This window comes from Bombus terrestris, chromosome 17 (genome assembly GCF_910591885.1).
Source record: "Bombus terrestris chromosome 17, iyBomTerr1.2, whole genome shotgun sequence".
NCBI lineage: Eukaryota > Metazoa > Arthropoda > Insecta > Hymenoptera > Apidae > Bombus > Bombus terrestris.
Genome location: NC_063285.1, coordinates 11,219,946 through 11,243,303, shown reverse-complemented (window position 1 = coordinate 11,243,303; position 23,358 = coordinate 11,219,946). Strand labels below are relative to the sequence as shown.

The following is a 23,358-nucleotide window of genomic DNA, read 5'->3' as shown; positions in this document are numbered from 1 at the left end:
AAACGTATCGATCGAATTTTTGACGCGTTGTAAACAAACTAAGCCACGAGCATCGTGCGTTTAGTAGCCGCTGCTTTTCTTCTATCCGATATATAAACGTAAAATATGCATAAACTTTGTTATGGCGATGGATATTTGGCGCGATAACGAAAAATTGTTATCCGAGTGCATAGCTTGCTGGTCGTTGTAATTAGTTTAATAACCTAACCTACATTCCAACGGAACTACTGTTACAAGAAAAAAGACAGCTAATCGGCGTATTGGATTATAGATAACGATAAAACTTGCAACAATCTTCTCGTTCTTCTCCGGGAAAGTATATCTATAAAAGCATCTTAAAAATTCTCAATTATTAATTCCAATAATAGCTGTAATATCTCTCCGCTTTTAATTGGTATCGAGTTATTAATTGAAAGTATAACAGGAAAGCATAACAGCTACTATTATTAAATTATCTGGTAGTCTGAGCAAAATTAAATATCCTATTTTTAATACGTTATACGAAATACCGAACACCAAAGGAACGCGAGCAATATTTCTCCGATGTCGCGAAGATCCAGTTTGAAATTCAAATGGGTTAAAAAAATTCCAGGCGAGGTTCTTATGAAAATTAAGTTGCAGGTTATAGTTCACGCGGTATGGTATAGCTTGACATGGTACGAAGCATATACAGACATTTCTAATAAATATCAGCCGTTAGTTTACGAGTTATCGAGTCGTTAATCGCTTACTTTATAAAACATTGACTCGTCCAAATCATTTATTTACCACGTTATATATCTCGATTTAAATACACGTTTCCGTTCTGGATTTAAACGTTTGAGAAACGTCGCTTGCATCCTTTTCTCGATAAATTGGGCGTCTCGGATAGTTCGTAAATCACAAGTACAATTTATTCGTCAACGGAAAAATAGTAACAACAATGGGAATCGGTCGGTGACGAAAATTTCATGCGATTGAAAAAGGGAAAGAAGCTCGACCGATTGTTTAACCTACTTTTGGTATTTTATATATAGGCAATTAGAAATATAACCTGTTACAGGGAGATTATCGTATTCTTATTCCTAATTTCTTACGCTCGTTCTTACTAGTCGCTATATCGTATTGCCATCTTATTGCGTTCGATCAGGCTAATAGCGAGCATAATCTATCCGCTCGATTAGGGAATTTAAAGATTTCCTACCGACAAAATGACGCAACGTCGTTACATGTATAACGAAAATACGTACGGCGGAGAGTTGCAGGCAAATAACGATTGACAGAGTAAGAATCGCAAACCCTTTTCGACGATCGGGAAGCTGAAGGAACAAACCGTCGTCGTTGTTAACCAAGGGAAAGGAAAATTTAACCGGTCGTTTAGCGTTCTCGGGGAAACGAAATATGTCGCGCTTTTAACGTCTTACGCGTGATATAGTCGCGAGCATAACCCGTAGGTTGGATTTGGCGTTTAAAAAGTCTAAAATTCTATTTAAATAAAAAAGGAAACCGAACGAGGGATTTACGTAGGATTTATGTAGCCCTGCCTCCCCACCCGCTCTCTTTCTCTTGCACTTAGAACGACGCACGCGCGAGCACGGTCGCGCGCGCTCCTACTTACGCACATATGCACGATGTACACTGACGAACGAGTATACGACGCGACGGCTAAGCGGAGCGGCTGTTGCTTACGCTCCTTGATCGTTATTCAGGAAGTTGCACGTTATCATTTACATAACACGTGAGCCCGAACAAAATCATGCATAATTCCTTCCTCCTTAGCGCGGCTGCGTTACCGCTTCGCTCTTTATTTTCCTTTTTCCCTTGGTTGGAAAAAAAAGAAGAAGAACCCGTGTGTCGTCCGTGTTCGGCAAAGCGGAGGTTCGGCGCGAATCCACGCCAGACAACAGCCTCCTTTATCCGCGTCCGTTCGCTCGCTGCTACCGTGCCTATCGACCAAGATCCGGCAAGCGGTTCGCTCTATTCGACTTGGACGCGTTACTCGACGAGAATTCGCGTGATCTTCGCGACCGAGTTACGCGTCGTGAGATCTCCAGTCCCTAAAGCCAGTTCTCGGAATGTTTAACCGCCGTCTTTGTTGAATATTTATTCCTATCGCTGACTTAAAAAACTATTTCTACGCTCTTGTGTTTACTAGGATATATTTATTTACACGGAAAGACAACGTAAAAAAAGATAGATAGTTGGAAATACGGATGAATAAACAAGACGCATCGATTAAAAACCAGAGATGCAAATCTCTGTGGAGAAAATAGATGGACTCGACGATTAGACGGACGATACGATGCTTGCGTTATTTGTCCAGGCTATTTCGGTCACTCGCCATCTTTTTCCGAACGTTCTCGTCGCTTTTGTACTCTGCTTTCTATTCTATTCCTGTTTACCCCTGTTCGGCTAATTTACACGCCGACTTTTTTCCCATATTTCGTTCTTCTCGAAACTGCTTCTCTTCCTGGTTGTCCTACGAGCGCGTACGTCTTTGCTCCAATTCCTATTCTCCTGGTCGTTTCTGTGAGCGAACGTCCTGTTAGTTTTAAAAGTTTCGTCCCACCTTTCTCCGCTCTCTTATTACCATCCCCCTTTCCTTGCGTCCTCTCGTCGTGTTTTACCGGTCTAGGTGGCTGCTTTTATCGCTTCCGTTGCTTTCGTTTGTGCCTCGAGTTGGCGATACACGAAACAATCGTTAAAGCCACGTACGGCCTTATGGGATTGTCCCGCGGGCAACGGCGGCGAGTAGCCACATGGTCGAACTCGAATCACCGCGAACAGAATTAATCGATTACATCGAAAACGGTGGCGAGTGGCTGGTGGAAACGTAGGTGGAAAAGAGCGACGTTCCGACGGACTGGCAAAAGGTGCAAGGATCGCGTCGACTAGAAAGGAAACGTCATTTAGTTAGTTGGAAGAATATGGCGAATGTCCGGCGGCATGTATTTGCGAAAATCGTGTTTCTAGACGAGAACGTTGGTATTTTCTCCGAACATTCGGATAATAGATCTCGACATACACGATGATACCGCGCTGTAAAAATGAAATGTACGACTGATAAAAAAAGCACTCGATTGGAAAATACTTTTGTAGTCAGGCGTTAACTCTTCGTCTAATTGCATCGTAATCTAGAAAGAAAATGTTATTTTTATAATTCGCGACTCGTTGTTGCGATACCGATAACGCGGACGTTTCCGCGATAACGAATGGAAGTGAGAAGAAAGATAAGAAAGTTTGCGGATGGTTATGACCTTTTTTCTTCTCGAAATAAATCCGATGCCTTTAACGAGTTTTAAAAACCGCGTTAGCCTGTAATGTTGCGTATGTTTGCGCGGCGAAGACAATCGATGACATTTATCGCGTACGGTATAGAACGCGCGAGTTAAAATTAACCGTATAATCTAAAATTAGGTAACCTAACCGAAATCCGATGGAATCAGCCATGACCCAACGATACCGGTTAAGAGGTTAAGCGGAATCGTTGGATCGAAGGGCGGGGGGCGGGGGGGGGGGGGAAAGAGTGGAAATTCTTGGAAAGTAATTAAAATAAACCGGTATTCGTTTTTCGAGCGTGTAAGAAGGAAAAGTTTCGAGCTATGGAGAAGGTTGGAAACGGTGGGAGGGTTTTTACGTCGATTTTCTATCGCGGTCGAGAGAGCCGATAAGAGGTTAAAGGGGAGAAACGACGTCGAGGGAAGAGGAAGCGGGTGGCGAGGGTGGCGGCAGAAGAAAGCCTTTCGAAACGTAATTCCGGCCGGAAGAGCCGAGAACCCGGAAGCGAGGGAGGAAGCACTACCGCGGCAGGGTGGTAAGGGGAATGGAAAATTCTGCGGAGCCTCGGGGGAGGGCTCGATCGATCGTTAAGATCACGGACGAGGTGTCGACGTCTAACCACCGGCAAATTTCTAGCCACTGCCTCTTTCCTTATCCTTTGCGCTACCTTTCGCGGAGGTTGCTCGCGCAACGACGATACGACCGACTGATTTTTACGACTCGACTCTTTGGCATGTAAATAGATGGTCGCGAAGTACGAACGTTCGTTTCGGATAAGAATTTTCGGAGAAAAAGGGCGGCACAGGCGCAACTGCCGCGTATCGTTCTTGGAATTTTTCCACGTCATTTTCGGCCCGGTACTTCGTACTTCGTAGGATTCCTACAGAAATTTCCAAAAATGCTCGCCACGTTTTTCTGTTGTCTCGTCTCGTCGATACGCGAATTCGGTTTCGCGCAAACTGAAACAAGCGGTAACGAGTGGTCAAATTACAGATACAATCGTTTATTATCGTATCGTTCGTACGTTCGTTTCGCTTAGAATCGCGAAAAGAGAGATTAAGAAGCGGCGGCGTTCGATCGAAACGATGCTACCACAGTAGTAATAACGTGGAAGCGAATTTAGGATATCAGGTAAAGAGAATAATAGGATACACGGGTTCGAAGAAAAAGACGAGGAATCGCGTAACGAGAAACATCGCGGAATACGTGTCCGGCTATTCTCTCCTTCTCGCACCGCAGGGAAGAGAACCGGTCTGTATCCGGACCGGAAGCGCGGACCTTGGACTGTTCTTTTTCGCTATCTCCGTCTCGTTGCCTCGTTCCTTCTTTGAAGAATTCGACGAGCGGTCAATTCGATCTTCTTCTCTCCTCCGATCTCCACCCTTTCCCTCTTCTTCCATCTTGGCCAGCCTTCTTTCTCGAGAGAGAGAGAGAGAGAGAGGGAGAGGGAGAGGGAGAGTGAGGTGTCCCTTCTTTCTCGTTCGTCCGGTTAATTCCAAGAGGGAGCAAAAGGAAGCAGACGCTCGCGATAGATGGCATCCGGTTCCCCTCTTTCGAGGAAAACTCGAGGAGGAAGTGGCGTTTAAAATACCTACGCCGGTTCCTCGTTCTATCGGTTCTTTTTCCTCCTTTCCAACTTCCCTCGCCGCTTAAATTACGATCTTTGTACTAAAAACACGGCGAAACGCGTACTCCGATCGAGGTCAGCTGCCGATGAGAAGCAACGTTTCGATGCAACGATCGCGATGATTCGAGTTTCGGGGATTAGGTTGTCCCGCGAACCTCTCTCCATCCACCCTGCTTTGACTTCTTTCTCTTTGCTTTGTCTCGTCCTTCCCGTTCGTCGCGTCTCTTTGATCCCTCTCCTTCGTCGAGGATCGTTCGGTCGAGACTCGTTAATTTCTTGCCGCGCGTTGACCCTTTGTGCACGCAGAATCTTGATTAATCGACCGTTAGGTTATCTAAAAACCTATTGATCGAGCTGATTGAGTTAACCGTTGAATTATCAAGATCAACCGCTTGCTCGAATCCCCGGTTACTCCTTTCACGATTAATTCCACCGTATTATTCGTATTATTCGCGATATTGGGCCACAGCCGCGCGTATACGGATTTCCAACTAGCGAACGCAGCGTTGCAAAGCGTCTCGATAACGACGATAGCGTGTTGAATTTATGCGTGTAAATTGTTATCCATGTAATAGAACGTAACGGTCGATACGAGATAAACAACGGAGAATTTCATTTTCGTTGTTCCCATTTTACCGATATGTCTCGTTGTTTCGTTTCGAAGGACCCTTTTTGTACGACGTACGAGGAGAGGTCCTTTCCGCGTCGATTTCGACTCTGGCAAGTTGGAAGTCGCGTTAAATTTAATCGGCGGTTTATGAAATAGAAAAGAGCGGCAAAATATAATTTATCGCGCTCGCGTTGTCCGTTTCCCTGTTGCAAGTACACGGTGCCGTTTCATCGCATCTTTGTATAATTTACACGCCGTAAGTGGTTTCGTGGGTCGGAAAATTGCGCGATCTAAACTTATCGTACGACGGATATCGCGGTAATAACTTTAACCGTCGTACTTCCTTCGTCCTGTATTTATAAATACAGATTTCCCGACCGCTCGATAACCCGCCAAACTTTCCGTTTTCTCGACGATACAGCTCGCATCGTCCAGACCAGTCATTGCGCGATTATTCCAAGCTCAGCGTCGAAGGAAGCCGCGTGTGTCAGCTGCTTTTACAACGTCGTCCGTCACATTTTAACTCGCAAGTTCGAATTGTCTCGCGTCCGACGTATTTTGCGAACGTCGTTCTTTTATCCAAAACCGCATCTTTCGCGGCAACTGATTCGGTTCTTCCGTGGATGCAATTTTTCCCATTAGATCGACTATTTGGGACCGTGGTTGTCGCGACGAGTCATCGTGCATACCTATCTATATATATGTATATATACGAGGCGATCGGTAAATTGTCCCAACGTTCTTTCGAGTCGAGAGCTTAAGCCGTCGTCATCGGCGGATTTATAGCATCGAAAAGAACACGACTAAAAGATCGCATATACGACCTGTTTCGTTTTGCGTCGATTCGATCGGTGAAGATCGGTTGACGTTTGTTTTCGCCGTATGCCTAACCACTAACGTCGAAGAAGGTTACGGTACCGCGACGTCGCGTAAATATTTCTGCCGCCGCTTCGTGCTTTGTATATCGCGTTAGAAAAGAGAGGGCCCGATAGAGTAGGGTCGTTAATTGGAAAGAATCTACTTTTCTTATTTATCCCGGCTCGCGCGCCGACCATCGACGCGCGATTCGGTAAGTCGCTTATTTCGATAAACAGCGTGTATTTATAGCAAACAATGCGAACCTACGTGAGAAAATCGGACGGAGGACGATCGCGTTAGCGTACAAGAATAAAGAATAATATTTTCCAACGTTCGACTCGCGACCGATTGGCGTCGCAATGAGATTCGTATAGGCGTAAAGATGGAGCAGGATTTTCGTTGATTCGGAGATGTACAAGATGTTTTATAAATTTGACGAGCAACCTCGGCCATTTCCCTCTCTCCAACCCAATTACCTTAATTATCCACGGCCGTTTGCTTTCAACCGATATCCGCACTATGGATATCATTACCATCACCGTTATTATACTTACGCATTGTTCGCTTTGACGCGAAAAGTTTCCTCTTACGGCCCTGACGGAGCTCTCGGACCCTTGTACGTGTACGCTCTTACTTTCGTCGATTCCTTCGTTCCGAAAACACGATTCCTTTAATTACTGTCCGTCTCGCGAGTACGTAAGCGTGTCTACGCCGTGTACTAAATTTCAAAAATATCCACGCGCGTACTCGCCTTTAATAGAACGTAATTTAATGCGAAAATTATGGAGAAAAAGAGCGGCGCTGATTTTATCTTTCATGACCGGTAATTAGAGCATCGCGATGCGATGCGATCGATCTTTTCATGGATGCGATCTGCTAAATTCGATTGTAACGCGATACGAAAAGAAATTGGCCTTGGTAATTGTCCGAGCTCCTACAACCGTCTGTTTTATTTGCAAAAGTTTCGTCCGTTTCTAGTTTGTAAATTAGAAATCGGCCAAAAGGGATTTTCCTATACTAGCGCGGAGACTGTCGACGTTACAGAGACTGCGACGATCGAGTAGCGTTATCTGAAATACCGATCGTCCGTGTATGCGATGGAAAAAAGAAAGATACGCTGCTCCTTGATAGATAATTTCGATTTTTATCCCCATTAATTAGAGTGTCTTATCTAGAATTCTTCCGAGATACGATCGAGTATTTAATGTAATGTAACGTTTTTTACATTACGGATTCTTATTATTTATCGTTAGAAATTCTCGTGACACATCGATCGCAAATCGTAGATATAAAGATTTTACGGATTTTCCGGTATAGCAGCCGGCCGAAACGCGTACGCGCGAAACAAGTGGAAAAAGGGGCGCCTGGACAGGAGGATAGGTAAGAAGATAAATAAAGCACGGCCAGGAAAGTGGGAACGTTCTGCGTCGAGCGAGAGACATCTTGTTCCACTGGAAGCGCGGGTCAGTGCTCCTGACTAAACAGTCGAGTAGCGCGAATGTTTGAAAAATTCTTGCGGTACACCGGTTGAAAATCGTGCGTGGTAGCTGGCAGGAGCTTACTCGTCGAACACGCGCGGAGAGAAAAAGTAGAAAAAGGGGCGCGCGAACAGGAAGACGAGTAAGAGGGGAAAATAAAGGAAAACCGCGAAAGAGGCGCGTTGGACACGTTTCGTTGTGCGGACGCTCGTGAAAAGCGCGTTGTTCGTTGGAGCATCGATAGACAGACGTAACGAGGCTGATGGTTTTTTAAACCACGCGCGTATTTTTCCTGTACGTGGAACAGGCGGTTGTCCTTAGTTTTCCAGTTGCAGGGAAAAATATCGTGCCGCTCGGCCTTCGTTCTCAGGCCGAGGCGGGTTAGCGCTAACTTAGTAGCGCTATTAATCAGCCGCGGTGAGGCGGCAGCCTCCGCAAATCCCCTTATCGGTATTAATATAAACAATGCCGGACGGCCGCCTCACGGCGGCTGATTAATATCGCCACTAAACCGATCCAGCTTGAGAACTAAGACCGAGCGGCGGGATATTTTTGCGCGTAGCTGGCAAACTAAGCCAACCGTCTAGTTGCCCGGAACGACGAAATTTACGACACGGTTGAAAACGCGTCGCGATTTTCATTACGCTTCTCCTTTGATGCCGTAACGAATGACGCGTTGTTCGCGTGGGTCCATCGCTCGGCGGCACGTACGATGAAACGTAGCCGGGCCGGCTTCCCGCTAAATAGTCGGGCGTTTTAAAAATTCGTCGCCGCCCACCGATTGCGATCCGTCTAGCGGGATATCAATCGTCGCTATGGTAGTCGCGGCAAAGAGACTCGCGCGTTACGAAAGACGCGGAGAAAGGGACGCGAGAACGGGCGGATCGCTGACGAGAGAAACAAATCAAAGCCAAAATCACGAAAGAAGAAACTCTCTGTTCTCTGTCGAGAGAGATAGAGAAACATCTTCTTTCGGGAGAAAGAAATACCTTTGTGGAGCAAAGTGCATCTTCGGAGGATAGTTTTCAAGTTTACTGGGCCACTCGAAAGAAACCTTCTGTGCCGGGATGAGGGTGGCTGGCACGCTACGGTGCAACGTCGAGGGATGTCGCGACGAGAGGGGCAACAGAAAGAAGGAGAGAGAAGAATCGGGAGGAAAGAGCGAAGCGAGAGCAGGGATAAAGAGAGAAGAAAGAGGCTGGTTCCCATGAGGAGGAGCTGCTGCCGAGTGACGAGGGTGAAGCAGCCTTTTTATCGACTTCCGGTCGGCGTTAGTTGCACGCACGTGCATCCGAGGCCTCGATGCTCTCTTTGTACCTCCGCAGAGATTCTCATTCACCCTCGATCTTTCGCGCTCTCCTTCCTTGCTTCTTCTCGAGTAACAGGTAGTTGGAAAGTTCAACGAAATTTCTGCCCGATAAAAAGCTTTTCCGTATCTTTCACCGCCTCCTATTTCTACGCTTTTACGCGCTACCGTTTCCACGGTATAACGGTTAATTGCGACGAGTCCTTTTTACATTCGAAATTATCGCCGCGATGTTAAATCGCGCCACCTTCCTCGATATATAAGGACGTCTAATTTTCTACCATTTTCCTTCCACGAACGTTACTCCTTCGATAAAGAAAGGTAAATAAGAATCGTTTCGTTAAATAGAACGGACCAAGCATCACGAGATCTTTGTAATCTTTAAAACCAAAGTAAGTTATCTCCCAGCGTATAACATTTTCTATAAAGATCATTGTACGAGACGTTACGATAGAACGAGGGTTAGAAACGTTATGTTCTGTCGTTAAAGTAGGGTACAGACGATCGATATTATCGTCGATATTTAGGGTTCTCAACGTTATCGTTCATCTTAAATATCAATTTGTTCGAAGAACGTACAATTTTGTATGTGTGATCGTCGGTCGATATGCAGGTACGTTATTACAAAAAGAAAAACATATCACCGGTAGCAAGTAAAACACAATTTTATCTACATTTTTACAACATTTCCGCGTACGTCACAAACGGACCTAAGTTACGAATCATCTTACGTATACTTTGGTTTAAAGATATTTCGATCTTAGTCGCAGCAAATTTAGCGTAACGAAAGACAAGGAACGGATTCGAATTCCCTGTACATGGTTTTCTCTGGTTTTCTTCTTTCTCCTATGCCAAGTTTTACGAAATTACGATGTCTTTTAAATTCGGCATTTTCCCGTCCAACTACGTAACTCGACAACTTTTCGCAGAGGATGTAAGAACGCATCGAACGGTGTGAAAAAAAAATTACGACGTTCCACTTGTAGAAACTAGTACGTATAGCGCGATAGTGCGCGTTAGACGGTGTAAAATTACGATTTTTCTCCGACTTTGCTTGCAACCAAGTTATAGCCTGTCCCAGTTGCTAGAAACACCCTGTATAACGGAACGCGCGAGGAATAACGTTTAATCGTGTTTTTTTCCGGCAGTAGTTCCTAGTGGCGCGGCGATCGAGGGTATAAAAGAGGGCGGAGAACACTAACCACGTGGGTCGGTCGTTCGTCTGATAAACCTCTGTTCGACGACGTGTCACTGACCCTCTCTTCTTCGACCTCTCTCCTCGCTCGCCACTCTTTTCCCTCTTTCTCCTTTTTTTTAATTCATTTTCGCGATAACGATTCGACACGAACGGTCTCTTAACCGTACTGCGTTCTTTCGGTCGTTCGCGACCCAATCGTACGTACTATTCTAACGTTAAAAAGTATCTCGAGTTTGAACGAAACGCGCGAAACGTATGCCCGTCTCGTTTGCCAAGAGCCTTGCCAGTCGATCGAGTCTTATTTTCATTAGTTTTAGTTTTTCTAACTAGGCTAGCACTTTTTTTTATTTTTTTCAAGTTGGCAGCTACCACTTTAGCTTAAGTTGGCGACAGGTTATGATTTGAAATAACCGCCAAGAACCTTCCATCTTTTCTTTCTGTTGTTTTCGTTCGCATGGTGTGTCGTATACAAACGTTTCGTATTCGTTGCAGTCTATTTTCTTTTTTTTAACCTTTCAACGATATTTTTCTAGCGGATCGAAACGTGCCTTCGTTTTCATTCGGTGCTAACGAGAGAATTACATCGAAGCCAAGATCGTGAATTAAGAATGCGAGTATCACAGTGGGGTTAATAATCGTTCGAATTCGAAGATTTCAGACACGAATTTTCGTTCCGTGCGTGCATATACGCGATTAACGAAATGAATCGTTATAATCGTTGTAACGATATCGCATGATCGATGTACACGCATGGATTTCCATATTTACGTAACTGGACAGAGGGACGAAGAAAGACCGGATTATAGATGATACGGCAGATAGAATCACCGCTTACTGGGAATTTCATGGCTTCGAACGTGAATTATCGCCGCGGCGTTTCCTGTAATTTAAACGATATAATGGATTCGAAAGAGCTTTCGCGGCACACGAAAGTTCACGGACAAACGGTAATCATTTGGGAAAACGCGAAACGTTGCGCGTACTTTTTTTCAAACTTTTACGTAGAATCATAATCCTACTACGCGTAATATTACGAGACGAAATATTATCGAAGAAACCATCTAACACGACGATCCTTCAAACTTTTCAGCCGAAAACCCTTCGAATCATGACAAATGCTCCTTGGTATATCTCTAACCAGACACTTCACGAACGTCTTAAGATCCCATCCATCAAACACGTAATTGGACTGGATGCAGTAAAATACGAAAACCGAAATACAAGTCATGGAGAAGGAATCCCCATATTAAGGTATTAACGAACCAGGTAAAAGTAGAAAAAAGATAGAAAAGGTTCGTCGAAGGACCTGGTCTAATAATATAATTAACCGTTAAACCGTTAAAAGGCAATAGCGTGTGCCTGATCAAGTTGCCCGTAGCACGTTTGCCCCGTAAAATGAAATAGACGGTAAATTTGCAAAACGGATATGTATATATATAATTACAAACTCGGTTACCTGAAAAATCGTATCTTTATAATCCTTGATTTTCGGCTTGTATTGGACCATAGAATTTTGTTGATTTCAGTTGTATCGCGAATTAAGGCCTATAATACATATATATATATATATATATATATATATATATATATATATATATATATATATATATATATATATATGTACATAATTTAGTTTTTGCGCAACGAATAACAAAAATAACGAATATGATACGATACAAACGAACGACCGAATAAGAAATTCTAATAGGACGCGGAATAAAATTTTATTCGTGACTGATTATTCGACTAAAATAAAAGTTTATTCGAATAACGCCCATCGTGACGCACGAGCACCCAGTACCGTACGCACCGTTAAGCAAATTATCTAAATCGACATCCGCGTCATTTGGGGGACTTTAAACGACGAAGATCTGCGTGCTAGCGTACCTCTATCCTCCGCGTGGCTGCTCCTCTGTGAACGCCAACACTGTGCGAACACGGTATCGGTTTATCGAGCGATTCGTCGGCGTGCAAAAAGTTTCCATGCTTGTTCTTAATTGCGATAACGCAGAGGCCATAATGCGTTCACCGTTGCACGAAGAGTGGCGTCAAACCGTTGCAGCGGCGGCGACATTCGCGTCGACGAAGCGACCAAGATTCGCTTAAGGCTGCTTCGGACCGCGATCGCGTAAATAGGTCTCGACACTGGCTACGGAAAACCGAGTCGGAAATTGAGTCGCGAAACACCAACGCGGAAGACAAAAGGGTCTTGGTTAGCACGCATCTTTTTATCCGTCACGACCGAATCTTTCCTAGCTTTCGATATCCGGATGCAGTAGGGAAAAGTAGCGGGGCTGTTAGGAAACAAAGCCGACTTAAGCCGTGAACCGACCGTTGGGGTTTGAAGGACCACGGCGGATGAGACGAGGATACAAATCGTCAACGATCCGCACCGATTCTTCAAAGTGTACGGTGTAGATTCGGCTTTGCTCGCTACTCGTCTACCGCACCGGCTCTGTTCGAACCAGCCTCTACCAGTAAGTGGACGGACGTTGATTTGTTTGCGTAGTGCGCTACGCCAGTGGCTGCTATCTCGGCCCGCATCTCTCTTTTCTGCTTCTCTTTCTCTCTTTCTTTCCGCCCGCGGAGGAACGAGAAAGCACTTCCTTGTGAGTTGGCGAGAGCGTGACGTAAGCGGACGCGCGAGCATCGGGTTCACCGACCAACTCAAGGTCGCGGAAACCCAGCTTTTCTTCTTTTCCCCGGTCCTTTTTTCGTTTCCTCCATTCCACTCACCGAGTTGCAGTGGCTGTTCCAACGTCTAGTATTTTTTCTTTTTATATATATATACATATATATACACACACACATATATATATATATATATATATAGAGAGAGAGAGAGGTTCATTTATCCGAATTGATAGGGAGACAAAACCGTTCGGACAATGGAATTTTCGAATAATGGAACAATCACTTTGACGATACGAAATCGATAGCTTCTTTAAACATATACCTTTAATATCATCGTATTATGTTTTTATCGCCTGCCAAGTCGCGTAACTCTTTCGATAGAGTCACATTCTTTTTGTACTTGGAAGTATCGAGGAGGCTCTTTTTCGAACGCCACGAGTGCCTCGGCACGCGAAGTCACCTCTTGGCTGCCACTTTCGTTTGCTGTTTCCATTCGTGTAAAGTCGTCGTTATTATCGTATTTATCGGAACGAAACCATTTCGTTACATCGGTATACTCGAGGTTTTTCTACCGTCGTTAGCATCCGAAGAATCTACGTGCTTTCGTTAAATTTTACGATATCGCGTTTTCGTTTTTTTACGGCTAGATGATAGTAGGTAGATGGGTAGATGGGTAGACGAGGAAAGGATAAAATTATAAATGCAAACTTTATTTATCGTCGATTGTTCGTACCTCGTTGTTGCGTATGTAACCGCGGAAAATTATGCCGGTCAAAACCGGGTCGCGAGTGGAAAAAATGTAAGAAGCGTTGGTCTATAAAACGATAGAGAAAACTCTGAATGCGAAAAACATGACTGAACAGTGATACTATATTGAGATAATAGAGAAGGAATGACGTACGGCGATATATCGTATATTGGCAATTTTTGTTTGCGAGACGGTTGTGGTATTGGGTTATCGGTTAGTGGTACGAAAGCGGCGCCACTACAGTTTCATTTGACGCCACCTCAAACTATATTACTTCGCACAGCTTGCCTGATCAATAATAATAGCGGCTTCGGTTATCGTGGAATTTTCAATGGAAAACGTTTCCTTCGCTTCGTTTTACGCGTCGTATGTCATCGTTGTGTAAACAGATTCGTAAATGCATGTTCATACTTGACAAGTTGCACGAGTACACGTTAAAACGAGTAAAATGTGTCGTATGAGAATATATCCCAGGTACTTTAGTTTTCGAATTATGGATGACTACGGATGAAAACGGTCAAAGTGCGTAGCATCGATCGCGTACCAGCATCGAGCTTGTCTCGAGATGTAAAGCTAGCGAAACCATACGAATCCATACGAAGCAGGTAGTATGTTTCGGCGGTATTATATACTTATGAGTTTTATTATTTTACTATTGTTTTACCAGCGGAAAAAGCAGAAATTGCAATTGTTTACACGATCAAAATGAAAATACGCTTCGGCTGTGTATTACAGGCAAACGCTAAAAAGCACCTATACGCGTTGAAAAATATTGCGATGCAAAGTTATAGGAAGCAACTCATATCGTATTGTTTTTTTAAACGAATTCCAAATTTCAAATTTCAATGAAAAATTTGCATCGTATATCGCGTATTTTTTTTTTTTTTTTTTTTTATTTCGAATGTCCGTTTATATTCGTTTTTCCATGTTCGGCCAGTGTTACTCGCCGACGTAGGTGTACGCTAGGTGAATTTTCTGCATAACCGTAGATGAAATTAAAGGCTGATAACGTTTCAGAATGCAAGAGGAAGATACTTTTCGCCGCTGCGCACGCTTCCATCGACGAGGGCCTCGCGTTCCTGTCCCTTTTCGATTCCAAGGAAAATCGGTTATCGTATCGAGACGTTCCGGAAACGATCGGCTCGGTACCGGCGTTCTCGTAAAAGGCGTTTGCGCCAGATAAGCACCCAAAGCTACGTAAACTCCCGTTTAAACGATCATCTACGCGGCGTTGCGAGGAAATCTGTGTAATCGGTGATTTACGTGGCGCATGTGCGATAGATCATCGTGCAGTTGGAGCGTAACGAAAATTATAGAGGAGGTAAGCAGAGTGTACCGGGACCGGAGAAAGTTTTCCCTCGTTATTCTCTTCTCTATAGATGCATCGCTGTTATTATGTAATTTTCTCGTACCGTCTCCTATGCTTGGCTTGCGAAATTCGGACGATAGCTTTTCGAACAGTCGATGGGCACCGGCGAACCATCCTTCTTCTTCCTCTTCTTTCGCTTCTTACCTCGATATCGCGTCTCCGGCGTACAGAGCGAGATCGCGTCGACCAGGGTTTGGCGATTCGGAATAGACGCGTTTCCACTTCCGGGACGAGAAGAATTTTCCATCGTCGTCAAGCTACGACTTGACCTAATTGCTTGGCGCGTTCTGTGCGCGTAGCCGATGTATAGAACGCGTAGGGTGATTGATAGATACGTGTCCACGTTGGAGGAGGTGAACGTACGTCCCATGTACCCGAGTTATAGATAATTACAGAAAAAGGTTCAAAGCGCGTGCCTTCGTGTCTCGATGTTTACACTTTTCGTCCGGTCTGTGTCGATTTCGGCGTTTCTCTCCGTTGCTATCGTCGACGTTGGAACTGTCCGACGCGTAATTCGGTTCGGATACAATAATTTTCCCTATTAACGTTTCCGCTAATCGTCGAGTCGAAAATACATAATGCCCATTGGGAAAAATCAAGGGCACTTTGATTTCTCGTTGGAGAGGCAAAGTTTTGACAATTTTTCTATAGCTATATGTACGTAGTAGATTAACGTAGTAGATTAACGGTAAATTACAAGTAATTTAATCTACGGTTATAGTACAAAGAACGTTGGTATAAAGTGGATGACATTAATATCTATTGGATTGCGACAAAAGCGAATGTAAGTACGATATCGGACGATATCGATAAATCATCGGTTTACGCACACATACCTACGTGAGAAGTAAAATTGCAAACGTTTCTAAATTCAAACAATGAGAATATATTTGTCAAAGGTATTTCCATCTCGAGAGTACATATGTACTTTTATTTTTGTCGTCGACGATGTTACATGGAAGCGTGTTGTAGTTATTGATTACGAAATGTCAAGTACGAAAGCCTTCTTTTAATCCGTTTTGTACGCGGAAGTGGACTGATAACGTCGGCTAACGTGATCGACGCTTTATTCTTTGGTTTCGCGCGGCTTCTGCTTTTTTCTTGTTGTTCTTTCCTTTCTTGTTTCCATGATAAACGTCGAATCTTACGTGGCCAATTTATATCAACGTTTGTACAAGTGAAAACCGACATGGCTTTTGTAATTATTCGCTTTCTCAGAAGTGAGTCATAGTCAATGCGTTGGGCATTATCGAGTAAATTCTCAATTATATAATTATTTAAATAGAGAGCCGTTTGTTATTCGGTAGTCGAAACGAAAAGCAGAGATAAGTTGTTTGTTATTTAAAATACCGAAGTTAATTACCGAAATTAAATGTTGTTTACGAATAGATCTTTATTTTTCATTTACTATTATCGTTATTTATTTTTATTAAACGGTATTATACAACATTTATTACAATCAGATCCAAATAAAAAGTAACGTTTCATTCGCAAGTAAGAAACGGGGTAAATACGTTATTTTTCACGTTTTCGTTCAAACGAGAAATTTCATTCTTACTGGCAACTAAAATGTCCTTTCAATCTGTTACTCGTTATTTAACAGATAGGTAAAATTTGGCAGCACAGTCGACGATGGTTTAATCTCAGCGTTAATTTTAATAAAATCAACGGTACTTTGTCTACCGTAAATACCCGTGTTACGTAATTCGCAATAATAGGAATACGCGTATCGTAATTTGAAAATGCTGCTGAATCACGTGGTAGAAAGGAAAGAAATAGGTAAAATCTCTCGTAAACCGAAATTGTTTTTTGAGTAAAACCGGCGACGTTTTAAATTGTTTAGGAGTTTCTCGAGGCAACTTTTTCCACGAGTCGATCAACGGCTAATACAATTTGTATTACGCCGGTAATAAATCAACTTATTATCAGCGATGTATCCTCCGTTATCGATGAATCAATAGTAGATTGCCACATAACGAAGCCCGACAGGAATTAGCGAAAACTGTGAGTAAGATAAAGAAAGCGAGAAGGAGAGAGGAAGCAGTCGAGTACCCGGAAGAAAAGAGAATCGACTCTTGGCTCTGCGATAAATCTTAAATCCTCCTCAAGGATCTTCCGCCTTCTACCGTTAACCAGAACGATTTCGTGCTTGGCTCGGAGTTCTCTTATATTTTACAACTCCCTGCTTTTTTTCTTTTCGCGACCTTTATTTTCCTTCGAATCGCGTGCGTTAACCGCAAACTCGCTTTTTTTTTTATGCAACAGTTTTGCGACATACGCGCAAACAGACGAATCTGGCTTGTTTCTCGTACAGCTGTTTTGTTTACAAAGGAGAAAAGGAGCATAGTCGATCCCGAGGTTTCTTCGGTTTGCTTGAGCAAGCGAGACCCGATAACAATTCGGATTGTTGACAAATTATAGCCGAAGACGAAAGCACTCGTTCCCGTCCGATCCGGAAAGCTGCGCGCTGTTGTTGGCAAACAATCGCCTAACGACAAACGGTGTGCAGTCACGTTGAATAAAAGAGAAAAAGAAAACAACACGCAGTTGCGGTAAATCCGCGTAACACTTGTAACATTTTGTCGCGACAAAGTACGATAGCACAACGATAAGGAAGCAAAGCGCGAGTCGACGCTTCGTCCGCGTGCTGGTTCGTTTTCGACCAGTTGTTCCAAGCGAGTTTTCTCTCTTTTCGTATCTCCTTGGTCGGATTTTGCGCTCGCGGAATACCTTTTTTAGGTGACTCCGCGTTACGGCCTTAAATATTTTGACACGGTGCGAGAGTAACGTCGTTTATCGCCAAAGAATCGTCCGCTTTTCACACGTACAGCAACGTGCTACGATTTTACAAGAAAGTCATTAGCTGTATCTTTAGAACTAACATCGATCGATAAATAATCGATAACCGTAATCTGTCGAACGCGAAAAAAATCTAATTACCAACAAAGTGAGATTCTCTTAAATAGCGATAGGGCTTGTATCGTGCTAGGGCTTTAATCGAGAGCGTAATCTTTCGCGCGTTTCGCGTTTCGACGGAACATTATGATTCGCTAAATATCGAAATAGCGTTTGCCAGCGAACAGTTGGCAGAAAGCGTGGGGGACAGCTAATGTCGATCAAATTGTGTAGTAGTTTCCTTCGGGTTGTCGTTAGTTACGCAACAGCTTCTATGAATAAGACATAACGAACCTCTGACATTAAGGAAGATCGGGGAGAATGTTCGCTTCCTATCTGTTTATGTTTATATTTACATTTATCGCTATTCCAATTCGGATTATGTGCTTCTGTACGTATGCATATCTCTGTTTGTACGACATTATGTATTCGTGTTTTTCGAACCGTTTCCTTTTCTTAATTTTGCTCGTTCTTGCCGTCTGGTTTTTTTTTTTTTTTTTTTATTTTCACTGCGTGACTTTTGTACAAAATTTTGCCGTCTGTTAAAGAGACGCGTTATATCAATAAGCATGTCGATAAATAATGCTCGTGTTAAGAAATAATTAAATATTTCGATATTCTGGTATGATAGCGCATTGGCATTCTAATTTATGTTCAGCCACACGCATACGTATATACGCGTATAAATTATTATCGTTGCGTTTGTTAGCTTTTCCTTTTTTGAAAGAATGATTTCGGTTTTATCGTTACATTGTAATTTTTAATGCGTGAATCAACGAAAACGTTATGACTCAGAATACGTATAAAACGAGTGAGTCACTATCTTTAGTGGAAATTGAGATTTTTCAACGTGACGCTACGATTCCAAAGAGACAATTTCCACGGTGTTTTCTTTGCCGCGAGATCTTTGTCATCAGTCGTTGAAACAAAAATTTTACGGGACACGTGTTGTTTGCGTCGAGCTTTCGAACGATAGCCTTTCTCGATGCGTCGAAATCGAAAAAAAGATCGAAAAGATGGACCGACCAGATTGCAAAGTATTACCAAAATATCATCGAGTATAACTCGACGAAACGGTATTTGACGGAGCGATGTTTGTTGAAATCGCGCGCAAAATCAATAAACTCGTAGCCTGCGATAGGACAGAGTCGCAGTGGTTGTAGCGCTAAATCCTACGAATTATAGCAGGCCTGGAGTACCTACGCTATCTGGCGCATCTAAATGAAAATCTTTTCATCGGCGAAGATAATACTTGGCGTTTTCCGCCGGGCAATATGCTCTGGTAAATTATATACGAGCAAACTGTAGAGTGCAGAGAATGGCTGATATCGTTATTTTCCTTAGTTTCGTCGCCTTTAATTGCCTACGATGTTTCGATAGACGTTGTCGCGCATTCCCGATGTTAGTTATCGATGGCCAGCGGATTTTTACGCGGATTCGCATTTTTGAGAACACGATCGAACGACCTGCGTGGAAAATACTTTGCACGTCTTTTCACGTTACGCGCGTTTCGTAAAATTTTGCGCCTTGAAACGCGCGAAAGTGCCCGCCGTCCGGTTACTACGTCAGGTTCGTCGTTAAATTCTATTAAATACCGTTAAACGTCGTTTTTCCGATAAATAAAGAGAAGACGATGTGGTTGGGCAAAGTGGTGGTAAAGATAAAGTCGCGTATGTCTGGCAGAACGAAATCCGGTAGACGGAATGTGATCGATCGAGCATCCAGAACGGGCATTTCCGGCTCGGAGGTTGCGACGAGCCAACGAAAGGAGGAAGTTGTACCGGAAGTCGTAATCGACGCGAGAAACCGCTCGAACGATCCTCCGAACGAAAACTGCCTTTCAGGCCTTTGGCAATTAGGACGTTTAAAATCCTTCGCGACCGGTTTATCTCTCGCCGCGTATCTTCGCCATCGAACGTTATATCGTGTAACGAGACAATGCGGAATTGCACACGCTCCAACGTAATACGGCGTTTATCGATTATATTGGGCAAATGGAAATAAAGGAGGAGCGTACCTCGCGTCGATAGTACGAACGGCGAAATCTTGATACGAGAGATTTACGATGCCCGCGTTTTCCTCGTTGCTCTTTTAACAAATAAGCGTACGATTTCATTAACGTTTAATTTTCAACGCACCGTGAATTACGTTAGAGCAAAGCTATCGCAATACATATCCGATATTTTACAAGTTTCTACGTTCGTCCGTCTTAACGCGAATAATAGTCGCGGTGTTACTATATTATATCGCTATTTTATCGCGTTACGTCGTAATTACTTGGCTCTCTCGCGATAATTACCGTGTATCTATCCTACTGTGTATAATACAGCGGTAGGTAGAGCAACGTCCGGATATACGGCCACCGGCCGGCACCGTGTTTGCTCGTATATCCGGAGATGTGACATTCCGAGAATTAACCCACGTTATTTGACTGTTGCTCGTGCGTCAAGGGTAAGAGCAGGCAGTGGGAAATAAGATAGCGCGGAGTCAGGTCATTTCCCTCTCTCGTTGCTCCTAACGACGTACGTTACGTACATTTCTCTTTGGTATCGGTTAAAAACCGTCGGTCGGACAGAACGCGGCGTTTCTCGATGATCCGACCAAGGCCGTCTAATATCATTGCACCGTAACGGTATAATAAAGTAGAAGAAAAGAGATTATCTATATTTTAAATTCGATAGCGAATTGAATCGCATCGATACGGATCACGGATAACGCCGAAGCCTGCCTCGAGCTACCAGTTTGAGAAACTGGCGAGGACGTATCCGCATATACGTACGTATATACGTCGATATCTCTGCTTAAAAATATCTTCTCCGTAGAGATATATCGAGGTTTTGTTATTCGTACGAGCGCAGTCTGCCGACTTTTATGGGCGGTCGGGCATAAGCGAAGATGCATCCTGTTTCTTTTCCGCCAGCGATGATTAGCAGCGTCTGCGGCAACTTGCCTTTTTTTTCTTCTTGCGTGTGTCGTATAAAAAGCGACGATCGACGTAATCGATAGGTTCGCAAAAATAGGTCCACGCGACACACCATGTAAAATGTAAAGTCGATCGGAGGAAAAAAAACGGCGGAGGGGTTGGGTGTCGTGGCGTTTCCGTTCTTTCCTTTTAACATCGTTCTCTCTCTCTTTTTTCGTTCCACGGCGAGCTTCTTTCTCCGTCTCACGATCGGTTCACGTGGTCGGCGCTTCCCGAACGAGAATTTCCTGGTGCGGAACAATGGCGCAACGACCTTCGCGTGCCGATATCTTTGCCTTTCCTTCGCGTCTCCAACGCACTTTTTTCCTGCTTGTTAATTTCCTACTCGCATCGAAGTCAAAATAGACGTACGAATTTATCGATAGTACTTTGAAGTCTGACCTGATAATACGTTATGATCGAAGCCACTTTGGCGAACCATCGCGGAAAATTCGAGACAACGATCGTCGTCGAACGGTGTTTGAAAATGTTGGTGTTTTGTCGATTTCAGAGGAAAGAAGATAGAGAGAAAAACGTGTTATGAAATTGTTGCCGTCGATTCAGCTGCCGCAATTGCCACCGGTCTCGGCCGGGGGTGGAATGACGGGGATGGACTCTCGACTACCACCGGGTATATCTCTGCCTTTTAGCCCGACGGAGCTGCTCTGGCGATACGGACCTGCCATGAATTTTCCACCCACTCATCCGCCACCGAGTCCCTTTCTCGATTTCAAGACGCATCTACCAGCTAGTTTGGGTAAGTTCCCTTCGATTTTCGTCTCCTCTACTCGCTGAACCTTCAAATTTTGTTCGATGGAAAAAACGCGTTCGCGTTTATCGACGCTGGTCGTTAACTCTCGTTATTGTCATTAACCATCGTACTACCGTTATTTCATATCGCCTTCTTTTTCCAGCTACATATTTTCCAACAACATCTAATATCAATTATTCATATATCGTTGCTACGATTCATGAATTAGAATATGAATATGTTGACACGAGCGTGTTCGAGTATTTAAATACGCATGAATTAGAGACCTTTAACGTCCGAGTACGTGGTCATTGAAACGCATAATTAAATACGCGTACGAATACGTCTGTCGTTGCAACTGCCATTCGTGAAATTTACTCGAGCGAAAAATGTATTACGGAGGTTGTTCGAACTTTGGACCAACACTGATTCGCTTTTCGTACGTATTTCGATTTAAAATTACACCGTGAAACGATCGCGTCGAGCGGCGCGTACGACTTGACTCTGGATGCGGTCGAAATTTCGACTTTTGCGCGTATACTTCGTTATAGACGCAACAACGTTTTGCATTTGCGACAAAATTACATAATTGCCTGTAATTGGCAACTATATTCAGAACTGGTAGAAACGCTATAACGTTATTCGATGAAAGTACGAAGAAAAGTACGTACCTGTACACGTAGTCGCGGATTAAGTAATATTTTTACGTAACCGACGCGAAATGTATTTAATCGCTGGATGTATCTTTTTATTAAAAGCATCGATACACGCGTATTCGCGTATTCGAGTCGTCGAATCGGACTCGGTCTCTCCGTCGTCTTGACGAACCAACGAAAAAGACCATAAGCGTAAAGGAAAAAAGAGAAGAAAGAAAGAAAGAAAGAAATTAATGGAACGCGTATGTTCAACAGCTTCGGATCCACGGCTATGGTCTCGCGAGGATGTGGCGACGTTCCTGCGATGGGCCGAGCGAGAATTCGACCTACCCCAATTCGACATGGACATGTTCCAAATGAACGGCAAGGCGCTCTGCCTGCTGACAAAGGCGGATTTGGGAGAGAGGTGTCCAGGCGCTGGCGACGTGTTGCACAACGTGCTGTCGATGCTGGCCAGAGACTTTAGCCAACTTCAAAGATGTCTTCCCAGCAGTCCAGTGACGCCTACGAGACCGTCCGCGTATCCCCTCAGCCCCCATTCGCATCCTCCTACCCCAACGTGGACGGAGAACCCGTACACGGCGAATCTGGCCTCGTTGATGTCGGCGAATTCGGTGACGCTGTCCCCGGCGCCCTCGGTCGACAGTCAAGCGGGTTCGCCGGGGCACACGGAAGGTACACAGAGTCAGGTTTACAAAAGCGACTCGGACGAGGACAATCAACAGGCGGCGACGGGAAGCCCACCGGCCACCCCGACCGCCCTCGCAGCGCAGAGGTTAAGCGAAGTTTGCGTCAAGGATCAGCCCAGTCCCACGTTAACGCAACCGATGATGCCTCTGACGCCCGGTGCCTTCAGAACGAACCCTGCCAGCGCTGCGAGAGAATTTTTCCCCAGCGACTCCCCGGAACCCAACACGAGTAAGTAGCGCTTCGCGGATATTAGCTTTAGGATTTCACGAGCCGAGTAGCCTTCGCCTCTCGGTGTTCGCGTCTGTCGCGTAAGATCGT

The 23,358-nt window shown here is 44.2% G+C and overlaps 1 protein-coding gene across 7 annotated transcripts in view; it reads left to right on the top strand.

Annotated features, from left to right (window-relative positions):
• The window catches only part of LOC100651145 (ets DNA-binding protein pokkuri), a 31,763-nt gene that overhangs the window by 4,276 nt on the left and 4,129 nt on the right, over positions 1 to 23,358 (top strand). For 2 of the 7 annotated variants that reach the window (XM_003401892.4, XM_048413607.1), the window contains exons 2-3: positions 21,455 to 21,700; positions 22,606 to 23,268. In XM_003401892.4, the coding sequence (XP_003401940.2) occupies positions 21,484 to 21,700; positions 22,606 to 23,268 (880 nt within the window). In that variant the 5' untranslated portion in view covers positions 21,455 to 21,483. Of the gene's footprint in view, positions 1 to 9,079; positions 9,217 to 11,425; positions 11,587 to 14,734; positions 15,039 to 21,454; positions 21,701 to 22,605; positions 23,269 to 23,358 lie in introns of those variants that run through there. The other 5 variants (XM_048413605.1, XM_048413604.1, XM_020867459.2 and 2 more) reach the window with 5 other exon arrangements.